The sequence below is a fragment of the Rhineura floridana genome, chromosome 1, assembly GCF_030035675.1.
Source record: "Rhineura floridana isolate rRhiFlo1 chromosome 1, rRhiFlo1.hap2, whole genome shotgun sequence".
NCBI lineage: Eukaryota > Metazoa > Chordata > Lepidosauria > Squamata > Rhineuridae > Rhineura > Rhineura floridana.
In genome coordinates, this window is record NC_084480.1 from 107090537 (window position 1) to 107108499 (window position 17963).

Here is a 17963-nt window from a genome sequence, read left to right on the forward strand (position 1 = left end):
GTTATCCGAACTTGGGAACCACCAACCCAAAGCATCTCTGTTTTGCTAGGATTCAGATGCAGATTATTGGCCCTCATCCAGCCCACCACTGAGTCCAGGCTTGCACGGCCTCTCATGATGTTACAAAGAAATAGTGGGTATTGTCAACCCACTGCTGGCACCTCGCCCCAAATCTCCTGATGACCGTTCCCAAGGGCTTCATATAGACGTTGTCTATATGGGGGACAGGATGGTACCCTGCGGCACCTCAGAGCACAACTGCCAGGGGGCCGAAATACAGTCACCCAATGCTATTTTCTGAAAATGACACTGGAGATAGGATCTAAACCACTGTAAAACAATGCCTCTAATACCCATCTCACCAAGTCAGCCCAGAAGGGTACCATGGTCAATGGTATCAAAAGCCACCAAGAGATCAAGTAAGAGTAACAGGGTCGCACTCCACCAGTCCTTCTCCCAATAAAGGTCATCCATCAGGGTGACCAATGATTCAGTCCTATGGTTTCTATCCAGACTATAAATGAGCAGAAGGCCAGTTCTATAATAGCCTTCCTTCTCCCTGCTGCAGCCCCTGAAAGCTTATTTTGAGGGCCCTGAGACTCTCTAGAAATGCCTGGGATCTGGTGAAGAGAGGGAGTATAATATATAATATTAAAACACAGCAAAACTGCAGCAAAACAGAGAGGTCCTATGGAACAACTACTTTTTAATTTGCAGCATGTTTGAAAGAGCTTTGTTTCCATGAGAAAGCATTTTAATGCACATCCATTGTTCCAGAACTCTTGACTATCGTCCAGGTGCTTTTTGGCAATGTTCTATGGACAGATGAGTCAAAGATGGAACTTTTTGGGTAACATGGGCCCTGTTATGTCTGGCGAAAACCAAACACTGCATTCTACATGAAGAACCTCATACCAACAGTCAAGCATGGTGGTGGCAGTGTCATGGTTTGGGGATGCTTTGCTGTATCAGGACCTGGATGGCTTGCCATCACTGAGGGAACCATGAATTCTGCTTTGTATCAGAGAATTCTACAGAAGAATATCAGGCCATCCATCTGTCAGCTGAAGCGCAGCTGGGTCATGCAGCAAGACAATGATCCGAAACACACAAGCAAGTCTATATCAGAATGGTTGATGAACAAGAAATTTAAAGTTTGAGAATGGCCTAGTCAAAGTCCAGACCTAAACCCCATTGAGATGTTGTTACAGGACCTGAAAGGCACAGGACATGCTTGAAACTACGCAAATGTCACTGAGTTAAAGCAGTTCTGCATGGAAGAGTGGGCTGAAATTCCACCACAGAGCTGTGAGAGACTGATCAAGAACTACAGGAAGCATTTGGTTGCAGTCATTGCTGCTAAAGGTGATGTAACCAGCCTTTGAGTCTAAGGAGGCAATTACTTTTTCACACGGGGGCATTGGGTGTTGCTTAACTTTCTTTAATAAATAAATGAAATAAGTATCAAATTTTTGTGTTATTTGTTCACTCAGGTTCCCTTTTCCCTAATATTAGGTTTGGTTCAAGATCTGATAACATTCAGTGCCAAAAATATGCAACCATGCAGAATATCAGACAGGAGGCAAATACTTTTTCACGGCACTGTAAAATTGGCCTTGCTGGCTGGGGATGATGGAAACTGGAGTCCAACAACATCTGGAGGGTCACATGTTTCCCACCCCCTTTTTCAGAACATAAACAGAAATTGCCATCAGTTTTCTTAAAAATTGAAAATGTAATTAGAACATTTTCTAGTTCAGGAGCAGGTCTGTCACCAGACTTGGTTGCTGAGCATGAACTTTTGTAAAGCCAAAAGATAGTTAGTAGACCAATGAAAGGCAGGGGTATGTCTGAAATTGCAAACTCTGCTTTGATATTATTTTGTCCAGCATGTTTGGAGGTCAGTTTACAGATGGAAAAACTGACTGAAGTTATCGTATGTAACAAATGACTGATGTAAGGAAAGATGGGACTCCAGATGGAAAAGAGACCATAAGGACATTTCGATAATACTTGAATAATTAACAGAATAATCATTCCTTAAAAGTGATCATCAGCGACAAAGTACAGCCACAGGTATGGTTGTATCAACAGCTGTCAGTGCTGACATATAGCTAAAGATATCTGCCAAACAAAGAAAATGATTGCAAATACTGCCAAAGACATTTAATTTAAACTTAAGAACAAAATAGAATAAATCACAAAGTAAATACTTAGAAGGATGATCAAACAATTGGACCCAAAACTTATTTTCCAGAATTTCTTCGTTGCCATTGCTCATCCAGCAACATTCCAGAAGATTGATTCAGATACTAATTTTGCTAACACCTAGCATCCTTGTGTGATAGGCCCCTATAAATACTGTATGTCCTATATGTCTACATAATTATATACATTAAAATATGCTAGTGTGTTGTTGAAGTTGCCCCCCCCCCGAATGTAATGAAATGTACTGTGTTCTAAAAGGCAAGTGGCTCATTTACCAATTTCTCCCCCTCCAGGAAGTTTGGGCAAACAGCCAGACTGTAGCTCATCCTGTCAACAAGTCTGAGCCAAAATGTAAATAGTTGAAAAAATACTAGAAGAGACTGAAGAAATCAGGGAATGCCCCATCAGGACCTTCTGGATGGCCAGACGTAAAAAACTTGAGAAGGAGATATCTCTGGGAAGATCCTGTATCTGATGGGTTGTTTATGAAACTAAGTGTTTATGAAAATGGAAAGGTGATTGTTTTGAGTTCTCAGTCCCATGAGAATGTTTATGACAACTCTGTGAGAATGTTTATGAATTTGTTCATGGGAAAGAACTGTGAGACCAGATGATGTAGATTCAGATTAGATTAGAGAGGCTATAAAAAGAGATCACAAATGCAGTGTTTTATCAGTCCTCATGGACTGGTCACGCTGCTGTTAAGTTTGCCTAATTGCTGAGTCTTAACACAAGGCTTGTCTGAGTTATTCAAGCGACTTATAGAATAGGAATTCAAAATATATCTTGATTTTTCATTTGAGATGGCAAATCCTAATCTGCATGTAGGACTTAAATCTAAATTAATCGGAATCTTATTTGCAAGTTACACTAGGTGGTATTCAGTACTAGTCCTACTCATCCACTGAAGTTAATAGAGATGACTAACTTAGGTTCACTAATTTCAATGGGTCTACTCTGAGTAGTACTTATTTATATACCACCCACGGATATCCAACTGAAAGAACAAATCACAGTATTTCATAGCCATTTGGTTGCCTGTGGGAATAGAATGCTGGAATCAGCAAGCCTTTGTTTTAAACAGTAATGAAAGGGCAAGCCATACAAGGGTTAGGAAATGGCTTTAGTAAAATAGATAAGGCAACAGAGTCTACTTGTTTTCCCCACAATATCCATCTTCCAAGCAACAACAACAGTCAAAGAAGGAACCGAACCAAACTGACTGGACAGTGTCTCTTGCCTTCCTTGGTCAAATATATACTTAAGATCAATATGTAGTAGTTATAAGAGGAAGAAAAAGTGGCAATAACTAATTTTGATTTATATTATCATTACCTTGATTTCTGAGTTTCTAAAATTTTGACAAGTCCATTGATTGACCTAACATCATTTGGAAAAAGAGAGAGAAAAAACAGAATTTTAGACTCTGACATGAACAATTGTACTCAATCATATGTATTCCGAAACAGGAAAGGTACTATTGGTACTCACCTGAAAGGTGTTTCTGAAGGGGCATTAGGACACCACCAAATGGGTTGTCATCCACCAATAGCTTGAACAGGCAGACAAATGTCTTGGCTCCAGGCTGTTTCTGGGAAACTCCTCTCCCTGGAGCATCAATTTACCTTCTGGCCAAGCTTTCAACAGATATTTCAAACAAGCATTCAAACATTCACACATAGATATTAGTCTAAGATTAGTATAAACTTAGTTACAGTGCATGGCTCTCTAGAGTTCCTAAAAAGGTACCTCATCTGTTCATTTTTCCTGTGAAACTGATCAGCCAGCCAAGGGTGGATCTTGGTGACATCCTAGTGCCCCCTCAGAAACACCTTTGAGGTGAATACAATGATACCTTCTCGAGTGGCACTAGGACACCACCAAGTAGAATGTTCCAAAGCCGGCCCTTCTGTTCCCGGGTGGGGCTGGCTGATCATTGGTCAGGCACAACCTGTTGGAGGATCTGCCTACCAAAGGCGATCTTTGCTGAGGCATAAACATTTACCGCTTTGTGAAGGAGCATGGATTAGTCCATGTTGTTGCCATGCAGACCTCTTGCAGAGAGCCATTAGTATTGAGTGCAGCATTCGTCATTGCTAATCTAGTCAAATGGGCCACAATCCCTGTGGGAGGGGTCAAATTCTGAGATGTGTATGCCATTGAAATGCAGGCCCTGATCCATCTGGACAGAGTAGCCAAGGACACTCTCAGCCCCATAGAGAGAGGGTGGAAGGAAATGAACAGGGATTCTGATGAACAAATTGGTTCCAGTCCTGCAATGTGTATTTTTAGTGACCTACAGACACTTAGAGAGTGCCATGCACACTCGGAAAGATGTTTAGGTTCAGAGCAAAATGTGGGCAGGACTAATTCTTGTTGCCACCTGTGAAAGGCTGAGTTCACCTTCAGTACAAATGTTGGGTTTGTGCAGAGGACTATTCGATCTCTATGAAATATGCATAGATTCTTGGCTTGAAAGAGCTCGAAGTTCAGGGACTCGTCTTGCCTATGTAATTGCTAGTAGGAAGAGGACCTTGTACAATAGTTCTCTTAGTGGTATGTCCATAAAAGGTTTGAAAGGAAGATGGTGTGTGTGGATTCCACGATGAATCTATGTTGGACTGATGGGCTGGACAGTGTTGCTCTGTTCAGGAATTGTTTTAGATAAGGATGTGATCCTACAGATTCTGAGGTGGATGCGGATAGTACAGATGTAAATGCTGATGTGTGACGTCTCAGTGTGTTTGGTTTTAGTCCCATTTTGATACCATTCTGCAGAAAAGCCAATACTTCTGGTAGGGCTGCATTTGAAGTAAATACCTTTTTTTCTCACACCATGAGACACGCTTTTCCCATAAATACATATCATTGAAGGTTTCCTTGAGGCTAATATTGTTATCACCATGTCAAGTGGCAGCCCCACCTTCAAGAGATGTTGCTGCTCAACTTCCAGGCATGAGCCTTAACCTGTGGGGGTCTGAATGAAGAACTGGACCTTGGGTCAGAAGGTGCTTGCCTACTGGTAGAGTCCACAGTGGTTCGACTGCCAATGAAAACAATCTGAGTACCATGGTCTCCTGGGGCAAAAGGGAGCTATCAATACTACTGTTGATCTCTCTTGGCACACTTTCTTGAGCATTTGTGCAAGCGGGTGTTGGAGGAAATGTGTCCAGTAGGCCCTTCGGCCATGGGAAGTTTCATGCATCTGCACCTTCTGTCAGTGGGGACAGGAACCTGGTGTAGAACCTTTTTAGTTGATTATTTATCTTGGATGCAAAGACGTCTACCCTCATCTTCCCAAACTAATTGTGCACTTTCTTGAAGATCTCTGTTGAGCTGCCATTTCCCGGGCATTAGTTTCCTGTGGCTCAACCAATCTGTCTGCTTGTTGTCTCTCTCCTGGACATGTTCTAGCAACATTTTTCTCCACCCAGGACAGCAGGAGGGTGGCTTCTATCTGGAGGACTCACAATCTCGTGCCTCCTTGATAACTGATATACATCTTGGTTGTAGTGTTATCAGCCTGATTCTAGGTCAGGTTTTCGTACGTAACAGCAGCTTCTTCGCTGTGATCTATTGAGAATCAGCCCTCGACACAAGCTAAATCATTTGTAGACAACCTGATTCTGGGTCAGGGTTTCATATTTAGCAGAGTAGCTCCCTCGCTGCGATCTAATGAAAGTCAGCCCTCGACACAAGCTAAATCATTTGTAGACAACATGATTCTGGGTCAGGATTTTGCACGTAGCAGAGCAGTTCCCTCAGTGGAGTGCCTATGGCAATACTGCTCTTCAGCCATCGCTTGAATGCTGAACGGAGCTGTGGAGTCAACAGCATATGTCACCCTGGGCTCCTGCTGGAAGGGCGGGGTATAAATAAAATAATAAAAAATAAAAATAAATTTGTGCTGATTGGACACGATGAGTGACTGTAAAGGCAGTAGGGTCCATTGTAGTGGTCTGGTGTGGAACCTCACAACTTGTATAGCTGACAGTAGCAGTCCTAGCAACTTGGCTAGGATGATTATGTCTTCTGATGACTTGGCCATCATGCTGGATACAGCTGTTATGGTTTTCTCTACCTGCTCCTGCTTCAGTCTATTTGTGCCCCTAGCTGTTGAATACTTGGGGGGGCTGCAGATGGCTTTTTTATTTTTATCAGGAATCTGTGGTCTGTCAAGGCTGCCAGGGTGATGTCCAGATTTTGATATGCTTCTTCGAAGGTGATCAGATTAGTCAGTCATCAAGGTAAGGATACAGATGCATTTCCTCTTTGTGCAGGTGGGCCACCAGGGTCACCATTATTTTTGTAAAAACTCTTGGAGCCGAGGCCAATCCGAATGGCATTGCCTTGTATCAGATGTGTCATCTGCATAGGCAAAGTGCAGAAACTGGTGGTGCTCTGGATGTATGGGCACATGTAGATATATTTTCCATAGGAGGACTGCCATCAAGCGGGTTATAGCTCCACCTATCGTCCGAAGGCAAGAATGTTTTTGAAGTCAAGACTAGGGGCGTCAGGCCCCTCCCACTCTCCAGTTCATTCTTGCCTTCGTCTGTGCAAGTTGGATATATAGCTAGCGTCTAGATAAGTTTTTGTGTATTTGTATGACAGGGTGTGGAGGTTTTGTGTGTGTATTCCACGTTATTTCCTTCCCTCTGTCTTTTACTTTAGAGTCTGTGGGACTGACTGTACTTTGTTTGTCTTTGTACTTAAGGGGGATCCCCTTTTTGTCTATTTTTTTCCCTTAGTCCCTAGCTATTTACTGGGAGACCGTGGCTGCGGTTCTCCCTTCCTAAGGCGGCGGACGCAGCCTTGTTACGGGAGCTTGCAGCTGCAGCTCCCTGCCTAGCCGAACGGCGATTCTGGGAGACCGCGGCTGCGGTTCTCCCTTCCTCAGTCAGCGTATGCAGACTTACTCCAGGAGCTTGCGGCTGCAGCTCCCTGCCTAGCCGAACAGCGATTCTGGGAGACCGTGGCTGCGGTTCTCCCTTCCTCAGCCAGTGGACGCAGACTTAATCCAGGAGCTTGCGGCTGCAGCTCTCTGCCTTGCGCCACCGCTCTTTTTTCAACTCGCCGCCTATTTTCGCGGCAGCTCCCTTAGTTTTTTCTCCAGAGCCTGCGGCTGCGGCTCTTTCTACTTTCAGTGTCCCTTTCTGGTTGGGCTGCCCCGCCTCCCCCGGCTCGTTCTGCGGCATTTTAAATCTCGCCGCGACTGCCTTCGGAGCCTGCGGCTGCGGCTCCTTATTCCCCTCGCTTGCTGAGTCTGTCCCGCGGCTGTAGAGATCTGGCTCGCTCTCTAAGCCGTGATCGTGCTTCTCAGCCCCGCGGCTCCAGAGCGTTTTTTCAGAGCGTTTTTTGAGCTCGCTGGTGCTCCCCTGTGACCGCCATTGCTTCTTCATCGGCCCAAGCCTTTCTGATTGGCCAATTTTCCCGCTCTTTTCGCGGGCGCCATTTTGTTCCTCCCCCTTTTTTCCCTCCCTTTCTGTTTGGTCCTTCTGAGGGGGCGGGCCAGGAACAGTTAATGAATCTATTTCACTCTCTGACTGCATCCTCCGAGGAGGAGGACTTTGCTGGGTTTCCTCACCAAACAGCAGCCAGCCACCCTCCTCCCATATTACCACCTAGGGCTTATTCATCTTCACAGCCTGCTGAGCCATCCATAACGTCGCCTCTACAAGCGCAACCATCTACCTCACCGGGGCTGCAGCTGTCTCATGAGTTCATATCACAACTACAAGACATGCTGTCGTTCTTCACTCAAACACAGTCACTGTCACAAGTCCCCGCCATTCCTCAGCGCAGTGTGGACCACTATGTACGCAATGAGGCAGATCCATCATGCTCTCCAAATCCTTTTGACATTGCCAGGTGCAGGTTTGTTGATGACGTTTCTTGTGGGGAGGAGTCACCATTTGCTGTGCAAGCCGAAGGAGACGAATGGAGTGATCATTTGGAACATGAGGAGGATACATCTTATCGCCTGTTTGATGCCTTAGATTATCAGCCCCTTGCTCACAGAGTATTGAACACCCTTGGTCACCAATCTACACAACCTGCAGCTGCCACTCCCACTATTAAAGGGGCCAGGGTCTTGAAATCCCCCACACCAGCAGAGCACTACCTTCCTGTGCCAGATCCTATTGCTAAACTGGCCAAGGACGAATGGTCTCATCCATTACAAACACACCGTTTTAACGCCCTTGCAGACAGACTTTACTCTTTGGCTCCGGACTTTACAAGCAGACTGGCCGTCCCTGGCATAGACGAGCCGATCTCCAGTCTAGTCTCTAGATCCCTTTTGCTGAGGGAAGGAGATTCACATTTAAAGGACGCCACTGAGTGGAGGCTGGACTTTACCTTACGCAAGAATCATGAGGCCACCGCTTTCTCCATGGGAGCCTCTGCATCAGCTTCCATCTTTTCCAGGGCAGCGATGATGTGGTTGGATGACCTCTTAGATGATCCTAATCCCGATCCTGTCTCTCTGAGGAGGTCACTGATGAAATTGCGCAAGACAGCGGCTTTTGTGGCTGATGCCACCTTGGACGCAAATCAGCTGGGAGCACGAGCTATGGCAGCTCAGGTAGTCGCTCGACGGACCCTCTGGCTTCATCACTGGCAAGTGGACTCTACAGCCAGAGTTAATTTATCAAGGGCACCTTATTCCGGCTCATTACTCTTCGGCGAGGAAGCCCTAAAGGCAGTGCTTGTTGACCCCAAGGATGCTCAAAAGCCTGTCTTGGCCACTGTCAGGAACGTTGATCGCAGGCCTTTCAGATGTTTCACCTCATACCGCACGACCCAACCCTTTCAAGGAACGCGGCCCGGGGGATGAGGCCGCGATTTCCGAACCTATGATTTCCGTCCCTCCAGGGGAGTCTGGAACAGACGTTTCCCAGGCAGAGGTCAGTACCAGGGGCGCAGAGGTACCTCAACGTCCTCATATAGGGGAGGGTCTCGCCAGCACAGACAGTACTGACGCGATACTGGTTGGGGGCAGACTGCTTCTGTTTGGACACCATTGGCTGCGTCTGACTCAGGTCGCCTGGATCAGAGATCTTTTTTGTTATGGCTATGCACTAGAGTTTTCGGCAATCCCTCCAGACAGATTTCATCCCTCCCCGTGTCCCAGGGCACCAGCCAGGCACTGCATCATGCAGATAGCCATACATCACCTCTTGGACACAGCGGCGATAGAGCCAGTCCCTACAACAGAGAGGTCGGAAGGGGTGTACTCCCTCCTATTTGCTGTGCCCAAACGAGATCTGTCATGGAGGGTGGTGTTGGACCTCAAGTTCATCAACCATTTCGTAAAGTATCGCAGGTTCAAAATGGAATCCCTCCACTCCATTACAGAAAGCCTTCAAGAAGGAGACTTCCTGGCTTCTATCGACCTAAAGGAAGTGTATCTCCATGTGCCTATTTGCATAGCCCACAGAAAATTCCTTCAGTTTGCTTCCGGCCCCCAGCATTTTCAATATCAAGCGATGCCGTTTGGCCTCTCATCTGCCCCGAGACTATTTACCAAGGTGCTACTCATACTAGTGGCTTACCTCCGGCTTCAAGGGGTCCATATCTACCCCTATTTGGACAATCTTTTAATACGGGCGAGCTCCAGGGAGCTGGCTCATCGCCATCTAACGCTCACGCTCCATGTCTTGCAGGCCTACAGCTGGCTAGTCAATTTCGACAAAAGCCATCTCCAACCAACCAAACGCCTACAACATCTAGGGGCGATGTTGGACACCCTGCAGGCGACGGTGTTCCTGTCTCCAGACCGCATAACTGCTATCACAGACATCGCACGGTTTCTGATGCACCACGCAACCGCAGACGTCATGCTTCTAGCCAGAGCTCTCGGAATGTTGGTGTCCACCATCCATATTGTGCCATGGGCTCGAGCTCATACTCGCCAACTCCAGTGGGCTTTGTTGCCGTTTCAGCAGGACATTGCCAGGTCAAATCATCGAGCAATTCCCCTGAGCCCCGCACTGCGTCTTTCATTCCACTGGTGGACGAGGGTCCAACATCTCACCCAGGGCACTCTGTTCAGAGAACCCCGCAGGACTGTTATCACCACAGATGCCAGTCTCCTCGGCTGGGGAGCCCACTGCAACTCCCAGTTCATTCAGGGGGTTTGGACCACAGCAGAGCAGACTCAGAGCATCAATTGGCTAGAACTGAAGGCTGTCCACTTAGCTCTGCTCCATTTTCAGTCTCTGTTCCACTTGGACCATGTTCTCATTCGAACGGACAACACGTGTGCCAAATCTCATTTAAACAGACAAGGGGGGACCAGGTCCCATCCTCTGCAGAACCTAGCTTCCCTCATATTCGACTGGGCAGAGCAACATCTGCAATGCTTAAAAGCAGAACATCTCAGAGGAATTTGGAATGTGACAGCAGACTGGCTCAGCAGACAACAGGTCTTTCCGGGAGAATGGAAACTTCATCCGACCATTTTCCATCTTCTCCAGTGTCGGTTCGGCGTCTTCTCAGTCGATCTATTTGCCTCCAGTCGCAATTGCCAGCTACCCAGGTACTTCGCTCGATACCTGGACACGACAGCGGAAGCGGTGGATGCCCTATCGCTACCGTGGCCGGATGGCCTATTGTACGCCTTCCCTCCAATACCACTGTTAGCCAGAACCTTGAGAAAGGCGTGACGTGAGAGGGCCAAACTGGTTCTGATAGCTCCATATTGGCCCCGTCGACCGTGGTTCTCGGATCTCCTTGCCATGTCAGTGATGGACCCTTGGACACTCCTGGTCAGGCCAGACCTCTTATCCCAGTGCCCAATATTGCATCAAGATCCCAATTGGCTCAAGCTAACAGCGTGGCTTTTGAACAGGGACATTTAAGGTCTGCTGGCCTGTCTGATGCTGTTATTGACATTATCTTGGCCTCAAGACAACCATCAACCACCCGTATATATCAACATATTTGGGTGGCATTCTCCACGTGGTGTCAGTCCCAGTACCTCGATCCTTCCCAGGCCACAATACAACAGGTGCTGCAATTCCTTCATAGGGGCCTCCTGATGGGACTTAGACCCAACACCTTACGTAGACATGCGTCCACTCTGTCGTCCATTCTCTCAGTGTCCTCCGCTGGTGCTCCTATTGCCTCGCACCTGTTCATCAAACGTTTTCTGAGGGGAACCGCGTTACGCTCACCGGCTGTATTCCACCGTTTTCACTCATGGAGTTTGTCAAAGGTCCTACAGGCTTTACAACGCCCTCCGTTCGAGCCCCTTAGGACTGTGCCTTTACATCTGTTGTCATTCAAGGTCCTGTTCCTGATCGCGATCACCTCTGCGAGATGAGTTTCGGAACTGGGCGCATTGTCTTCTGCCTGCCATCTCTGTGTCTTTCACAAGGACTCTGTTGTGCTGAAAACTGATCCTTCCGTCCGTCCCAAGGTCAATTCAGTTTTCCATTGCAACCAGGACATTGTTCTTCCTTCATTTTGTCCGAATCCTACCCATCCTCTAGAGAAGGCTTGGCATTCATTGGATGTTCGGAGGGCTCTCAAGGCCTACCTGTCTAGGACCCAGGATATACGACGAACTGAGTCTTTGTTTGTATCCTTTCATCCACGTTCTATGGGGCATAAAGTAGCTAATTCCACCTTATCCTGCTGGTTGCGTGCATGTATTACCTTTGCCTATGAGTCCCTTAAGCTTCCAGTTCCAGCTAGTATAACAGCTCATTCCACTAGGTCAGCGGCCACTACGGCTGCTTTTGCTACCAACGCTCCTGTTGCTGATATTTGCAGAGCTGCTGTTTGGTCTACCCCACGCTCGTTTATAAGGCATTACAAAATAGATTGTTATGCCTCTGCCGATGCCTCTTTTGGCAGACGAGTGTTGCAACAGGTTCTTAATGATGATTAGGATGTGGGTGGTCCCTCCCTGTTATGGGCTGCTTTGGTACATCCCGCTTGATGGCAGTCCTCCTATGGAAAATGGACCATTGGTCTCATCTGAAGGGTGATTTTCATAGGACTGCCATCACGACCCTCCCAGTTGGAGGATACCTGGATACCTGGGGTCAGTTTTGTCCCCCCTGCTTTTTAATATCTACATGAAGCCGTTGGGAGAGGTCATCAGGAGTTTTGGAGTGCGTTGGCATCAGTATGCTGATGACACGCAGCTCTACTTCTCCTTTTCATCTTCTTCAGGTGAGGCTGTCGATTTGCTGAACCGTTGCCTGGCCTCGACAATGGACTGGATGAGAGTTAACAAACTGAAGCTCAATCCAGACAAGACTGAGATGCTGTTGGTGGACGGGTTCTCTGATCGGATGGTGGATATATACCCTGTCCTGGACGGGGTTACACTCCCCCTAAAGGACCGGGTTCGTAGTCTGGGAGTCTTTTTAGACTCTTCCCTCTCACTTGAGGCTCAAGTAGCCTCGGTGGTTAGGAATGCGTTTTACCAACTTCGGTTGGTAGCCCAGCTACGTCCCTATTTGAGTAAAGAGGACCTTACATCAGTGGTACATGCTCTGGTAACCTCACGTTTGGATTACTGTAATGCGCTTTACGTAGGGCTACCTTTGAAGACAGTTCGGAAGCTACAACTAGTGCAAAATGCGGCGGCCAGATTGCTGACAAGGACCAAGCGGTCCGAGCATATAACACCTGTTCTGGCCAGCTTGCACTGGTTGCCAATATGTTTCCGGGCTAGATTCAAAGTGTTGGTATTAACCTATAAAGCCTTATACGGTGCGGGACCACGATACCTTGCGGAACGCCTCTTCCGATATGAACCGGCCCGTGCACTACGTTCTGCTACGAAGGCCCTCCTCCGGGTTCCAACTCACAGGGAGGCCCGGAGGGTGATGACAAGATCTAGGGCCTTCTCAGTGGTGGCCCCCGAACTATGGAACAGTCTCCCTGAGGAAGTACGCCTGGCGCCGACTCTGCTCTCCTTCAGGCGCCAGGTCAAAACCTTCCTATTCTCTGAAGCATTTTAAGTTACACTGATTTAATTTTAAAAATGTTTATTGTGTTGGATTGTTGCTTGTATTTTAGTATTGTTTGGTTATTTATTGTATTTTTATGCTGTTTTATGTTCACCGCCCAGAGAGCTATTGCTAGTCGGGCGGTATATAAATTTAATAAATAATAATAATAATAATACCTAGATATTTTTGGGTTTTTTTTCATATACTCCTGTTACGCTATTATATTAGATTTACTAGTGAAATCAAGACTGCTATTAATGTTATATCGCTATGTTAGAGTCATATTATTATGAATATTGCTATTGTGTTATGTCTTTGCTGGTAGGCCCATTGGCCTTTTCTCCTGCATTTTTAGATATCTCTCTTTGGACTTGCTGTGAATGAACTGGAGAGTGGGAGGGGCCTGACGCCCCTAGTCTTGACTTCAAGAACATTATTGCCTTCGGACGATAGGTGGAGCTATAACCCGCTTGATGGCAGTCCTCCTATGAAATCACCCTTCATGTGAGACCAATGGTCCATTTCTGTTCAATCTATGGAAGCCAGGTAGTCCTGAGGTTTCAATGCCTCTTGAATGGAGTTCAACGTTTCCATTCTGAATTTGTGATACATTACCATTTTTTTCCAGAATTTCAAACCCAGTACTGACCTTCATGCACCCTTTCTTTGGAATTATGAAGAGCAACAAGTAGACACTTGAGAATCTTTGTTCTGATGGCATGCATTCTACTGCTGCTATCTTAACAGGCGCTCTATCACTGCTTATGTCAATTTTCTGCTTTTCTTTGTTCTTCAAGAGTGGTGATGTGATGAACTGGCATGGTGGTAATGCTTAAAGTTCTATTCTGTATCCATAGCCTATCGCTCTCTTCACCCGTCTGACACCATGGATTCCCATCTGAGGTAGAAACTAATTGATCTTCCTGCCACCTGATGGTATGAGGCAGAAGTTATTTTGATTCTTTCCTCCTCTTGTGACTGAATTCTTGGAGAATTGGTTGTTTGAGTTTTGTGGTCTTCTGTTCTGAACCCTGAGCCATCCCCAGGATGGTCTATAAGGCCTGAAGCCTGCTGGCAGGTACTTTAAAGATCAAAGATAGCGGGAGCTACTTTTTCTGCCATGGCCATAACCCTCAGTGCACTTAGGCACTTCTTTCTCTTGTGATCCTGGGGTTTTCTTAACATTCTTGGGCATGTGTACTGAGGATATTGTTTTAATTTCAAAAGAAAAAAAATCCTCTTGCTCCCTTAGTGACTATGTGGCTGGGGTTACTTAGGAATTAATCAGAATTCTAAGTCTCCAATTTATTAAATGCAAGTAAAGAATTAGCAGAATTAATTCTTTGGTAAATTTGTAATACAATTAATTAGGAGTGGAAAATCCCAGTAGAATTAATTGGTGGGAGCAAAGCTAATCAGTTAATTAATGGCTTAGGGGAATCTTAAAATGGAAGCAGTAATGAAAAGATTACTAGTAGTATAACAATAGTATTATTTATTTATATCCCGCAAACAATAAAACACATGCAATTTCATCTTAGACTTTAAATCTCCAGTCACACACATACTCCCACACTTTTAAAACTCACACTTTCCCATAAGTTCATAGGAATCAATGGCCAGAAGAACATTAGCAAAACAACCTGTTTAAGCATGTCAGAAAAAATGAACTGAAGCTCCAGGGGTAGGAGTTTCCCAGAAGCAGCCTGGAGTGTGACATTTTTCCGCATCTTCAAGCTATTGGTGGATGACAACCCACTTGGTGATGGTCCTAGTGCCCGCTCAATGTTAGTTATCAAGAAGTGCACACACCAACAAGCACATTGAAAAGTCTGTGAGGATCTGGGGAGACACGGTAAAAGGATGGGCGAATTTTATCCTAATAGTGTCAAACTTCATACCTCTTTGGATTCATCACCTAGATACCATGGTTTAGTCTAAGTCAGGTGTGGGGAACTTTTGGCCCTCCAAGTGCCACTGAGCTACAACTCCCATCATCCCTGGTCACTGGCCATGCTTGCTGGGACTGATGGAATTTGTAGTTTATCAACATCTGGAGGGCCAAAGGTTCCCCACACCTGGTCTAGGTGGCACTCCAGTTCTTCAGACTGTGGATTTTGAGAGAAAATTTGTTCTTGGAGAAGCATAATTATCTCTCCTCTTTCAAAGAAAGATCAGAAGCATCTTTGATGTGACAGCATAGATTCTACATGTCTTCTTGTATCTAGCGTTTAATTTCCAATGAGGGAGGCCTGTCATGTTACGCATTGCTGAGAAAGTTCAAATTAACATATGGCAACAGCAGTCTGACAAAGCAGCATATGGGTATAGGGATCTTGTAGCTCATTTTGTGCATTAATCCTGTAAGTTTAACCTGTTCTCTCTCTTCTTCTGCCTCTTGCAACCTCACCTAGGATTTCAACTAGCTGTAGCAGACCATCCTTGCTAGGGTTCATGCTCTTATCCTCATTTCAGTGCCAAAGCAGAAGCAGAGGCTCAGTCACCAGACCCTTCATTGCTCCACTCAGATGCAGCAGGGACATCAGGACTAGAAGCTTCACTTAGTGTCTCCATCAGTTGACCCTGTCTGCACTATGGTCCTTGAACAAGCTGCAGAACCCAGGCCAAGATAGTAGGCACAGAAGAGGTAAAAAACAGCTCCAGTCCTGGCTAAAGCAGCAAGCTATGTTCCCTAAGATAATATATGCATTGGGTGCACTCTTGTGGGTTGCACTACAAAATTTGGAGAAGTGTGAATTTCAAAGGATAGCTGTGTTTTGTTTCACTTATTGATAGGGAAGTACAAACCAGGTACAAAAGAATTTCTCCTCCATCCCTAACAGTGGATCAAAATTTTACATTCCTTAAAACTGTGTGCAAATCTGCTACCAGAGCATACTATTGCCCATCTTTATTTATTATAAGGTCACACACGCACTCTTATTTCACTCTTAAGGATCTCAGAATAACCCGAGTACTGATAATTTCTTCTTGAAATAGTTCATATTTGTTTAAAAACAGATGTATAACACTATAAAAGGGTTATACAGCTACTTAACAAACATTGTAGTTGTCACAAGCAAAACATCAAGCCTGCAGGATGTAAATACAGTTGAGTGCTCTTCAGACAGAGGAGTGCATTCTTTCATTTGAGTCTTAACCCATTTTGGCAGAGTAATCATGTGATCTGCAACTCCAGTTGCTACTAGCCATAGGAAGGAAATAGTAAATAGTCAAACAAAAACCCACCAGCTCCTATTATTTATTTATGCTTACCTGACAGTTGTCCTCAGTTTCATCAGTGCTTCTTGTGAAACCAAATCTGTCTTATTGACTATTATAAGATCCGCTAGAGCAATCTGTCTATACAAGAATGAGTGAGTAAATGATAAATGGGAGGTGCAGTTGTGAACTCTTGATTGTAAGTACAGAGTGTCAACAGAAATTCCATTTATATAGCAAGACTAGGGTTGTGTTATGATGCTTATACCACAGTAAAATAAATGTAAGCTGTAAGTTCAAATAAAGAACATTTAAATTATTGTTTTATGATGCAAGGATCTTAAAGAACATGTATTTTAGAAGGCTATAGGCAGATTTTAAAAAATTGTAGATCTCTTTACTACAAGGAAAGAGAAAGCCAAACCATATGCCAAGAGAAAAAGTTTACACTTAACTAAGATACCTTTAAATAAAGAAGCATAAATATATTCCTTGGTTTTGATACCATACCTCAGGGGAGTGATCCAAAGACCTATTTCAGAAATGCCCAAGCTTTTAAATAAATAGCTTTACTTTTTACTTTTGAATAGGAGATTCAACCCCCATGCTATATCATTATCTGCTTCAAAAGTCAAGTGTGTACTCATATGTTCCCTCCTTCCTTGGCACTCTTGGCTTAAATAGAACACTTTCTGGTTTTATCGCACTAGTTTTCTGATATACCAGAACTATCAAAATGTTATTAAGAGAGATCTCTAAGCTAGGATTGTAAACCACAATTTAATCTTTGTTTGTAGTCCTGATTTGAAGGATTTGTTCAAACTACAGTTGAAGTTTGCTCAAACCAAGAAATGTTCTATTAAGTTAAACTTGTGTGGAGGGGTGGGGAGAGAAGGAAGCATAGAAGTATAAAGCTGGCTCCCAAACCTTCAAATCGCAGCTTGGAGAAACATGGCATCAAATGCAGATAGTGTGTCAGATCAGTAAGTTAGAGTTCAGTATTAGCCATATGGATTGTGTAAAAACTCAAAACATATAGACACTATTTAATCATTACTGGACACGATACTACTTTCATAAGAGCTTTAACAAATTCTTACATAATTTGATAAAATTTCTTACAAGGAACATAATTCAGCAATTAAAAAGCCATTATTTTCCTAAAACCCTTTTAAATCCCTGTAGTCACAATCCCTTTTAATCCCTGTAATCAGCATGTAAATTAAGATTTACATTAAAAATATCAATAGCATTATTGATAGTGCCTATTGGGCTAACCACTCAACCATCACAACAGGGCCAATTTAAAAAGCCTGTATGGAGGCTGCCATGAAGTGCTTCCTCATAGTCACATTCCACTTACTCATTTTAATATGAAAAATCACTTAACCCATAAATCTGCAGTATCTCCAATTGGTACTACACATCATAGAAATCAGTGGTGAGGAGGCACTGCATGTATTTGCACTAATGTACAACATCAGAAACAGAATACTGGAAATAATTTTTTACATTATAAAACAGCCACAGAGAAACTAGTTCAGCAGAAGCAATCCACAA

The 17963-nt window shown here is 44.8% G+C and overlaps 1 protein-coding gene across 5 annotated transcripts in view; it reads right to left on the reverse strand.

Annotated features, from left to right (window-relative positions):
* Window positions 1-17963, reverse strand: part of LOC133385536 (zinc-regulated GTPase metalloprotein activator 1-like) — a 51664-nt gene that overhangs the window by 6247 nt on the left and 27454 nt on the right. For all 5 annotated transcript variants that reach the window (XM_061628782.1, XM_061628791.1, XM_061628801.1 and 2 more), the window contains exons 9-10: window positions 16458-16544; window positions 3544-3588 (exon numbers count right to left, since the gene is read on the reverse strand). In XM_061628782.1, the coding sequence (XP_061484766.1) occupies window positions 3544-3588; window positions 16458-16544 (132 nt within the window). The remainder of the gene's footprint in view (window positions 1-3543; window positions 3589-16457; window positions 16545-17963) is intronic.